Source organism: Macrosteles quadrilineatus, unplaced genomic scaffold (assembly GCF_028750875.1).
Source record: "Macrosteles quadrilineatus isolate MER2022 unplaced genomic scaffold, UCM_ALF_1.0 Scaffold_9__3_contigs__length_116548681, whole genome shotgun sequence".
NCBI lineage: Eukaryota > Metazoa > Arthropoda > Insecta > Hemiptera > Cicadellidae > Macrosteles > Macrosteles quadrilineatus.
The window spans coordinates 9124611-9136406 of record NW_026542602.1 but is presented as its reverse complement, the minus strand read 5'-3'; the positions used below and the strand labels follow the sequence as shown (position 1 = coordinate 9136406).

At 34.9% G+C, this 11796-nt stretch overlaps 1 protein-coding gene across 1 annotated transcript; it reads left to right on the top strand.

Moving 5' to 3' along the window:
* Positions 1 to 6646: 6646 nt before the first annotated feature.
* On the top strand, positions 6647 to 10866 carry LOC129002353 (endocuticle structural glycoprotein SgAbd-1-like). Its single transcript, XM_054430089.1, has 3 exons — positions 6647 to 6783; positions 9032 to 9319; positions 10647 to 10866. Exons 1-3 carry the CDS (start codon positions 6647 to 6649, stop codon positions 10864 to 10866), a joined length of 645 nt encoding a protein of 214 aa, XP_054286064.1.
* Positions 10867 to 11796: the final 930 nt, after the last annotated feature.

The following is an 11796-nucleotide window of genomic DNA, read 5'->3' as shown; positions in this document are numbered from 1 at the left end:
GACATATGTCAGTTACACATCAGCTGATAACAACCACCTGAAAACCCAGCTGTTTAAACTGTCATTTCATTGAATCTTAAGATTTAAAATGGGGAAATTGTCTCATGACAACTGAAATGGTTGTCAAGTTTACATTAAGCACAAGAGCTGGTTTCAAAGTAATATTGCAAACATGTTACAATATTTTAACTCAATCTTAAGTGATACAAGTTGAATTGCTGATGTAATCCAATATAATGGATCTTAAATTATCTTTTTGGGATAAACTACACTTGAGTTTAAAACTGTAATGAGTTTAATAGTTTTTGATAAGTAAAAATAACACATAACACATGTAATTGTTTAAAACTATGTTTCTAGTTCTTTGGTCAAGCCGTGATTTAGTTTGGGTAACTTTAAAGTTGTGTGTCTGCAAACCAATGAGATTACGAATAAGATCTTTGTGAGACGTATAAATTAGATGGTGATCGACATGCGTAACAAATTAAGAACACAATATCAATAAACTCGTCAATGGAGTTAAAAACCATCTTTTTAATATTCCAGAATAGTACGGAGGTTTAGGAAATCCATGATTTACTGTGGTAGATTATTTTACTTTGATAAAAATGATCAGTAGAATAGAGAATAGTTTGAACGATAAATAGTGCTTATTCATCATTGAGTTTAATATTAAAATGTAAAAATTGAAAGTTAAATCAGTTGAATTAAATTAATTCCATATTTTAAGTACTTAAAGTTGATATGGCATTCCCCTAAAAATCAATTCGCGTTTATGTAAAATTGTTTGTAGCATTAATTAGGACGCAAAATAGTAAATTTCCCACCTTTTGATTTGTTTCACTGAACTCTCTGAAATGAAAAACAAAGTTTCTTGCATACTGAGTTCCTCGCTGGCATTATAAAGAGTCTCTAATCAAACAATATTTATCAGACAAAGACGGGCTTAAGCTGTTTCCTTAGCATCAACTTTATAACCATTTTACAACGTTAAAACCCCAATACACAACGAAACTAGAGATTTCATCTTCCAGGATATTATTAGTTTTGTCTGCGCCATGTTTTGATGCTGCGAACGAGTTTTAGCAAACAACCAATTAAAGGCGCGACTAATAGGCTCTCGTTAGTATTTTCATAACTTTTCTTCAACTTTTGATGAATGGTTGATTTCATTTGTTTTGGTTACGACTGTTTTACGTATCAAAACAATTAATGTTAGGATTTTTCTTAATTTTTTCGTAATTAGGAGTTGGGTGGGGAAATATTAGATTTTTATTATACTGGTGCTGTATAGAATTGTTATTAATTCAGTTTGTCAATGTACGTCAATCTTCCCAAAATATTGAGGTAGGGCCTAAATAGCAGAGTACATTTGAGGACGTCTACCTTGCTCTCCACGTAACAAATGATTTTTGTGGGGACTTTTAAAACATAACATTCTTTACTTGTAAGCAATAGTATAAATTTGATCTGATCCAACCCAGGCCTATGCTTAGCCTCCTACTAAAATATGCCTATTCCAAAAGCAAAGCATTTTTTCTATAAATTAAAAGGTTTTGATGACTAATTTGTCCTTCCGTCTTTGTAAAAAATTAAAAAAACTTATATAATTCAATTTTCGTAATTTAGTGTCAACTTAAATATTTCTAATACTTTCCTTTGTTTGAAGTTCATTGTTGGTGATGGTGAGTTAACACCATGGTAGTTGATGGTGGTGATGATTTTGTGTTTTACCATCGAGATGGAAAATGTCCGCAATAACTATAATTTATTAAAAGTCAACCGATTCAGAAGTTAAAAAACAGTAAAATTAAATTTTAAATTCTTTCTAAAAGAGCCCACCATTGAATCTAATATAAAGTTTGAGCACGTCACTCTCATCTGTGTAATTTCACGTCACCTTGGTCATTAGGACGAGCTGTTGTTGTTATAATGACTCCGTCGACGTCATTAAATGACCAGTCGGGTATGACTGCCCTATTAATGACATACAGGTGCAAACTACATATAAGATTCAGTAAAACAGATTTACCTATTAATGAATGTTCCTAATATTCAGATAATGTTTATATTTCCTTTAGTTTATGTTTAGTCCTAATAAATTTAAAAACAACTGATCAAGTTTTTTTTATCAATTTGAGTTTTTTTTTTATGAAATATAATACTAACATCCTCTACATAGGCACTACTTATGCTTACTTTTTTCTGGTTGCATAGTAATTAATCTACTGTTCGGGGAAAGTAAACCTTTTCTTAGGCCACAGCTTAGCAGTTGCTATTCGATGAAGTTAAAACAAGATTATTTTATAGCATAGATATCGTTTCTTTAATCCTGTATATTAAAACGAAACAGGGTTTTTTTATTTCACGATTCTGAATCAACCCCTTGACGGATTTTTATGATTTTTGTGTTGAAAGAAAGATAATTTTGAGAACTAGGGAATGTCGAAGCCATAATTTTAGTTTAGGGTTTCAGTTTTTTAGAAATTAAGTTTTAATTTTCAAAAAGTCTAGCAGCCGACGGACGAGTTAAAGTAGTTTTAGTGATGGTTTAACTAATAATAAATAATAAATAAATAAATAAAAAGGCCTTTATTTACAAGCGAGTTTCATATACATGATTTTCAAACTTACTCAAGTCAAACTAAAACTAAACTAACCTAATATATACAGAAATTTAATATCCAAAAAAACTACAAAAAAAAAACATTTACAATTTACATTTTTTTTCTGCATTGCGGCCCTGAATGAGCCATACGATTTGGAGCTCTTTATGTCCTGAGGGAGGCCATTATACAACTGCGGGCCAAAATAAGAAAATGACTTTCTTCCAACCTCAAGCCTCACTTTAGGAAAGTGAAGCCTGCGGTCGGAACGAGTACCACGCAGGCAGATCTCCCCCCTGTACTTAAGCCTCTCGCTGAGGCTAATTACTACAGCTGTTTACTAACAGCTGGTTTCTAACTGTCATTAAAATGTTTATGTTACAAGTATTTTGTATAAAAAATTATTGATCGTCAGAGTTTGCCTACACAATATTTTACTTTAAAATGCAGTTTATTTTCTACCGTAAAAGATCTATGTTATCAGGAGATTAAGTGTAATTTTGAACTAAACATTTTAAACGTATAATCAAGTTTTGTTATAAATGCAATTCGTCTAAGTATAAGTGCTTAATCCTTTAAAATGTAAGTGGTTTACGTGTTGATACATCTTTTTCTAGATGTTTGAATATAAGTATGACTGCATACAGTACACATTTTATTCGTAATGAAAATGTCAACCGGTGTAGTATGTCTCCAGAAAACTGACCAGTAAGCTGCAGGGTGTCAGTAGAAACCAAAATCGATTCATACCATATCATAACTATCCCAGTAGTACTGTATGATTCAGAAACTTGATAAAGGGGTACATTCCAAAAGGCTCAGATCTCGGATGGGCTGGGCAGGCTTTGCATGGCGGAGAGAAGATACTTCAACTTTTAAAAGTGTATTCCAAGGAGTACTACAAGGTAGACGACCACTTAGAAGACCAAGTAATGAAAGACATCTTCAGACTGGTATCTTCCTTAGAAATGGCAGGGGATAGAAGAGAACGGGAGGCCAGGATCATTTTAGTGGTTTCAGTGGCCAAGGTGGTAAAATAAGGCACGGTAAGTGATAGTAGGCCTATGCAGTGGAAGGTGGTATAAAGCTACTGTACTCAAAGCCAGTGTGTGTGAATCGGCCACCAAGTTGTAAACTAGCTGTTCTGAATCATATTCAGTTTTAATTGACTACTCGATTCCCGTACGTAGGACGGGCCAACAGCTCGTACTTCTAAAGACTATTGATATAAGGCACACCAATATTTCTAAAGTTTATAACAGCTGGTGTTAGAGTTGCTAATGATTTATTGTGGGTAGAGATGGAAGGATTTGTAATTTAGTTTAAAGAAGACTGGCCTACAAAAATTGTTTATTAAAAATTAATAATTAGTATGCAGCTTCAATTTTGAAATTTAAAATGTAAAAAATAAAGAAAAAGATATGTGAATAGGGAAGTGGAAGGTAAATCATGTGTGTAAAAATGTTATTTGAAAATTTGCTAAAATATTTACATATCAGCCGACACAAGATTTAAAATCAATCAAAACCAAAATGGTGGTTTCCACTACTTACCAGATTAAAAATCCATAAATGTTTCAATACAGCTTATAAAGGTTGAATTGTGTTCTAAAAGAGTTGGCGGATGTGTAACTATTTTATACAACAGGTGTATAGATCAAAATGTTTCTATTTCGTGTCCTTTTCCCGTTGCAAAGCACAGGCACAACAGCTAGTGGTAAATAAAAATGTTCCTAGCATCGTTCCAAAAAATCAGCCGTTTTTTTTTTTTTTTGTAATTTAAGTTATACAGTTTTAAATTACTGCTATTTTGAAATCAAAACATATTTTGTAATGATTATTACATTATGGTATTATCCAATTGTATACAAAGTTTCAGAAAAATATTCGAAATAGTTAAAAAAATAAAACTTAAAACACACAAAATTTTTAATATCATGCTTAAGAAGAATTTTTACAAAAAAATGTTATTCTTAATTTCATTTTATTTTGATCCAATAAACCTATGCCTTAATTCTTTGTACTTAATTACGGGACACCCTGAATATGCATCTTTGTAACAACAAGTTACAATCTTGTTTGCATGTCTTTGTAATATTGTTTAGTTATAGCTTTTGTCTTTGCAATCAGTGTACATTAGTTTTGGCCTTTGAAAATGAATAAAGAATAAATTGTTAATATTACCATCACCCCTTTCCCTAGTAAGTTGTACGATTTTGGCTAAATTTTGCCGGGGGTTGGTGACCTAGAATACTACACTTTCACTTCTTACAGGCATTACCAGAAGAGCTCAAGTTCAGGGCTAGAATCAGTTCATCCTAAAAATGGAAGAATACAGTGCTCGGCAAAAATCACGTAATTAGCAGTATCTATGTTTAGTAAAGTTATAAATAATATGTCTTTCCCATCTAAGTCAAAACCTTTGAACATGTAAATTGACATAATTATTTTTAATAAGCCTATGTTGGTTGAATATAAGTTCTAATACTCGTTTAGAAAAATTATATTTACTAACAATGGCTGGAATTGTTGGGTCTAAATACGTTTTTAAACTTCCTTGAAATTGTCAAAATCCAACATTTTATTTAATATTGGCTTAAGTTTGACGTTAGGTGTCGTGGCAGACTCACACGATGTTTATTTCTACCAATTAAGAGTTTCAGCCAGGTAAACAAAACTAGTGTAAAAACAAACTGTTAGTGTAGCAGCTAGGGGCGAAGTTCAGAACTAGTTTAGAGAAAACATTGAATTACACTTTATCTGCAGTGTTTGTTGTATGAAAACGCTTACAGCAAAAACTCCATTGAGAGATTTCATTGATATGTATTGAATTCCTGGTTGTGTAGCTTTAAATATCCTCCAATAGATAGATTACACATCAATAACATCCACCCAAAAACGTGTGGAGCATTTTAAAACTAATCATGAATCAATCAATTATATCAATTATTTAAGATGGGGACGCCACTATGTGCCTATTTTAACCCAAATATGGGTGATGGATAAGGGTAGGATAAGTGGTGCGATCTTATAGTCTTGTTAGTGACTAAGGCCAACACATTTATTTAACTTGTCATTTAACTCAACAAGTAATATCATTGAGTATAAACGTTACGTTTATACTCAATGGTACTATTCGGCTTCATAGTTATCATATTGTAATGCATTTTTTTTATTCGTGTGTTTAATGTGATTCCGTCTCCCGAACGCCGAGTCTCCCGAGCGCCGAGTCTCCCCAGCGCCGAGCAGGCTATCTGGCATAATCTGACAGTTTTGACAGCCGAATTGTAATTCACAAAAGCAACGAACTGCGGTAAAGGTGTGTGCCCAATTGAGCATTGTAGCACTATAATGACGTTAATTTAACATTCATTTCATTACAGACATGATACGTTTCGAATTTTAATTAACATTTAATGAATATTTTTTAATTCAGCTTACCAACTCTCGTACTTTTGAGATGCTCGCATTTAATCTTGAATGATTAACCTAATCTAACCTAACCTTTTCTGCTTCACAGATTAAAATCATTGAGACCTTTTTAAAATAGAAGGTATTAACCCTCGTCAATTCTGCATCACTGTCCACTGAGCAGGCTCTTTGGTAATATATGGCCTCGGCGCTGGGGGATACTCATTTGCCCTCGGCGCTCGGGAGACGCAACGGTTTAATGTGACCACCTCTGGGGTAGTAGTCTGTCAATCAAAGGGAATGCCTATTTGTGGGTTAGTAATCACGAGGTAGCAACCCCTAGACCCTTCCTCTTCTTACTTCTGGGTTCCATGACCAGCATACTTATTCTTTTGCAGGCTCTTCTGTCTTCTTTGCTTTCTCTTGCATAAATCTTTTTTACTTCTCCCTTCCTTTCGCTTCTGCAATCATTCCGTTTATAATGGCGAAACCATTTAGTACAACCATGGTAAGAAACAGTTCTGAGAACCTAGCATCCTCTTCACTCGCAGGCTGCTGAAGTTGGACACGACCATTTCAGGAAACACCTTCACAATCATCAATGACAGTATCGTCTTTGCAATCGGTAAGATGATACTGCAAAGCACCTCATTCTGGATTGCTACAGACTTGGGGACAGGAGAAGAGCCCTGTTTGGTTAAAAGCAGTCAGATGATGAACCAGGCGCTAACATTGTGCAAAAATCCTGGACCTGGCCAGGGACACAGGTATTACCTAGTTATTTGTACATTTTATGCTTACCTGGTTAGAGGCAAGTTGAGCTTCGGTTGACGTGTCAAGGTCCTGAGTCCGCCCCCTCATAAAATACAATAAAATACTAATAAGTTTCAGATTATGTACGTTTTATAGTGTAGATTTAACGAGTAACTTTTAAACATCAGCCGAATAGTGTGAATGTTGTATTAATTAATGTTTATAAAGTACAATAAACACAATCTTCATAAAAAAAAATACCATTAACAAAAATAATAAATAACATAATTTAAACACTTAAGTTAGCATAAGTTTAAAAAAGATTCACAAAGGGGTGTTCAGAGATAGCAACCTTTCTTTGTTTGCTGGTAAATTGAGTAGTAAAGCGAATGAAATAAACATTAAAAGTTTTCTAATTCTAGTTTTGAACTTATCTCTACCATATTATCTACGTTAATTCTACACTTTTATCTTTCTGTTCCATTTCCTTTTTTAATCAAAATGTTTGTCATAGTTTCTAGAAATACAAAAGTGAGATATGAGTGAGCGTTTATAAGCTTGTAGCTCATTGTGATAAAACTGAATACAATAAAAAACGGTTATTGAAAATTAACAACACCCTTAACATGCAGCGAGGCAAAATACATAGGGTTCCTAGAAAAATTAATTAATTAATCAATTAATTTGTCTAACTACATTATTCATTCTAGTTTATCGGTTCAGGCAGACTCTTTTTGCCAAAGGGTATAATTTTTTTATTTAGTTAACACATTAATTTGTGCCTTCTCCTTAAAAGTATTCTTCGTGCTCAATAAATATTATTAATTACAAATTAGTAAATACTAATTCATTAAGTGATCATAGAGTTCTTATAATTTACTAGCTGTAACCCGCGGGCTTTGCCCCGTTTAACTTCTTAATTTTCAAGATTATCTCGTTCGCATGGCTCAATCACGTCCTGGTTGAAGTTTGTTCGCTACGCTCACTCACCTTTAGGTTGGAGCTCGTTCGCTGCGCTCACTTGCCTTCAGGTTAGCTCGTTCGCTACGCTAACTCGCCTCCAGGTTGAAGTTCGTTCGCTACGCTCACTCACCTTTTGGTTGCAAATTAGCTGTTGTCATAAATGTAAAAGAAATAATAGTGCTGCACCCTGTTGGTAATCCTTGTAACTTTAATGCTATTGAACATCATAGGACAGAACCAACTTGTTTAATTGAAACAGCTGTTAAGATTCAATAATTCCATTTCTCATAAGTTTAACATGGGAAACTCCAGAGCCACTGGGGCGGAGCCCGAAAGGATTTTTGAAATAAGAATATGCCTATATGTTAATCGGGAATGTGAGCTATCATCATGCCAAATTTCAGCCCAATCCGACCAGTATTTTTCGAGTTTACTTTTCCCATACACACATACACACATACAGCAACCACCTCTTTTTTATAATAGTATTATAATTATAATAGTATAGAAGATCACGTTATTGATTGATTTTAAAATGAGTTATTTAAAATGCCTTAATATTTAAGCTAACAAATGTTTATTTGAGAAATGGATACTCTTTTTTATTTTAAAATGGTTCTCCTTTTTCATTTCCTGTAATATAACTAGTTATTTAATGCCAGCATGTTACTTGAGAACTCGTGCACATAAATTTAAAATTTGTAATTTTCAATAGATATTATGAGTCCTGAACGGCAGGTGTGATTATCATTGTAGAAAGAAACAATATTTTAGATATATAATTTTTGTGTCTTTCGGTCAGATTATTCGTGGATTTTTGGGGTTGGTATATGGCAACATTGGCAACTGGGCTGATTTTTTTCTAGATGCTGTACAGTTTCGCAGCCAGTGGGCACTCTGGTCTTGCACTGATACAAGAACATGAATTATTTGTACACATTCATTGTATAATACTACTGAAATTATAACAAAATATGATGTGTTGCTAGCCCAGTGGTGATATTTCGGACTCAGTTTCTAACACATCTAGAAAGATGTGATGGGCTTAGCCAGCTTTCCCTTCAAAGCGTTTGCGAGTCCTCAATTTAAAAATCCTACTGGCGCAGACACTAAAAAATTCAAAGAAATTTATTCAATTTAATTGGCCAAAAAATCAGGGACGTTGTTAGTTTGCCAGTCATCTGAAGGGTGGACGCGGATGCTCAGTTTCCACCCCCACCGACTGAAACCCTTTGGGCTCTTCTAATGACGGCGTGGTTGTTGACAGGTCCAATATATATACGCAGACTGCTCTCGCAGGATCAGTCTGCTCTTCGCCATGATCGCCCTCCTCATCCTCGCCGTCGCGGCTGTCGCAGACTCCCAGTTCTTCCCTCCTCCTTTCTCGGCCCCCGCTCCCTTCGCACCAAGCTTCGCATCTCCTAGATTTGCCGCACCCCCTCCCCCACAACCCGCTTTTAACTCGTTTGCCCAACCCGCCCCCGCCTTCAGCTCTTTCCCAGCCGCTGCCCCATCCTTCGCTCAACCTAAGATCAGCATCGTTCAGAGGAACTACCAGCAGGATGACCGCGGACAGTTCACAAACTCGTAAGTTTTTTTAGGTTAACGACAGTGTTTTGTTTGTGTTTCCACGCCATTTACATGTTTTACGTTTTTTTTAATGGTATGGTCAAACCCTGCTCGTATTACTACATGATGTTGACCTGTAGTCATATATAAGAACTAATTGATAGCCTAATGGCAAAATGCATCGGGGTCCAGAAACGATTTCACTTGGAATTGAGCATTTGCAGACCACTGGTGTCTTTGGGTAAAATAGGATGGTCCAATTTATCTGCCGTACTATAAAAATTAAGATTTTTATAAATAGGGTTTGTTTTCTGTTGAAAAGTTTAAGTTTAGCTCTAATGATTAACTTAGAAACATTTAACAGTTTTTTTTTTTTTTCATAACGAGTGTAGCTCAAATAGTCTTAGTGCAGTTCAAAAACAAACAATACCGCGAATTCAAATTATTCTAAATCACACTAAAAGTTATAGAGACGTTTTTGAGTACATCAAAGTACTTAAAACGTCAGTACAGCTTCTTTAACAATTCTGAAATATGTCACGCAAATTTACCGTTTAAAAAACTATACTGTACTCTTTTGAGGCTAAATAATATACACGTGCACTTACTTTTGCTGACAAACCTTTTTTTAACTGTTAATACGTATTTTAAGTCACTTTGGTTAGCTTTAATTAATAACTCTGATCAAAATCAATGTTCAAAATATATGTTGTTTGGATTGAAATTAAATTTGTTTAAAGTTGTAGCTGAATGTAATGAACTGAGCTGTATTAACTAGGCTAATCTAATCTTTAAAAGAAAACACATAAATTATACTAAGCACGAGAATAACTCGAGGAATACATTTGTTTCATATTACTTCTGTATATCCTATTCATACCTTGTTGATATTATATGTTAATGACAACAATGATTGGTGCAAACCTAAGATTTATTTTTAGGTATGTCAAGTCCATAATTTTATATTTAACGAATGAATAGTTTATCTTGCGGCTAATACAATTGATTCGCAAAATGATTATTTTGCAAAACGCATTTAATTAATTCACACTAATTTGGAGATAATATGTTACGGGATCTATAGCATTTTTTAATAGGCTATATGAAAAACGTACCTAAACACTTTACTTTCTAACTTTATTTTTTTATTTTGTTTGCGTTTGAATTTTGAGACCAGCACTAGCGTCCATGATCAACAACATATGTTTTTGCTATCAATTGAATCAATGAACTTGATCAATCCATTATTTTATTTTATCAGGTGGTTTCTTTAAAGAAAACTTAGTCCTCTGAAGATCTCCCTCCAAAACTACCTCTTCTCTCACTCCCGATCTCTCTGTTACAGGTACACTCAGACTGACGGTGCCAACTTCCAGGAGACCGGGGAGCTCCGCCCAACCAACGACCATTTGGACAACGTCATCGTCAAGAAGGGTTCCTTCAGATACACCTCCCCGGAGGGTATCCCTGTGGAGATCTCTTACGTAGCTGACGAGAATGGGTTCCGCCCCGTTGGCTCTGTCATCCCCGTCTCTGTCCATAGCGTTGCCCCGTCCTTCAAGTAGTCATATTTAATTAAATGTAATTTATAAATATTGTATTCCTTAACCCACTTTCCTTTGTTTTAATTAGCTCTTAGATTAAAAGATTCACGGCTACACTTCATAAAAGGTACCGGGTGTCCGAAAAAGAACTGAAACATTTTAAAGGCGAATACTGATACCAAATAAGCGACTATGTATCATGTTTTATATATGTATTTAAAGCTTAAATTCTCAAGTTTTATTAGAAACTTAGTATCACTCGATATGAGCACCATTAGTGATCCGGCATACATTTAAGTGAAATTTGACATAATCTCAGGTTTTAGTCAGTATTTCAGAGGATATAAACGGTGCTATTCAATGTGACATGTTGTGGGAGTATGTTTTCCCATCGTTGGGTGACATTGAGATGGGGAATGGCCCTGGCTATTTTCAACAGGATGGAGCGCCACCACACTACAGTTTGCGTGTGCGAGAAGCGCTCCATACTGGTTTCGACGATCGGTGGATTGGCGGGGAAGGGCCCATCCAATGGCCTCCAAGGAGTCCAGATATGACTTCTCTGGACTTTTCCTTTGGGGGTGGGAAAGAATGATGTCTACTCAGTGCAGATTCGGGATCTGAATCACCTCCGACAGAGAATAGATGCATGTGTTGTTGCAACATTCCCTGAAGTACTGACCAATACCTGGGAAGTGGTAAAATTTCGCTCAGATTTATGCCGGGCCACTAATGGTGCTCATATTGAGTTATACTAAGTTTCTAATAAAACTTGAGAATTTAGGCTAAGCTTTTAACACATATATAAAACATTAAACATAGTCTCTTATTTGGTATCAGTATTTGCATTTCAATTGCTTCAGTTCTTTTTCGGACACCCGGTACTATGAACTGTAAATTTCTTTGTTTTCCAAGTGAGTTGTTGACGTTGGAACTAAGCTGACGTTTTGG

Coding starts and splice junctions, on each gene's coding strand:
- LOC129002353 (XM_054430089.1), top strand. CDS start 6,647: ATGATACTGCAAAGCACCTCATTCTGGATTGCTACAGACTTGGGGACA. Junction 6,784..9,031: donor GGACCTGGCCAGGGACACAG/GTATTACCTAGT, acceptor CTGCTCTCGCAG/GATCAGTCTGCTCTTCGCCA. Junction 9,320..10,646: donor CGCGGACAGTTCACAAACTC/GTAAGTTTTTTT, acceptor TCTCTGTTACAG/GTACACTCAGACTGACGGTG.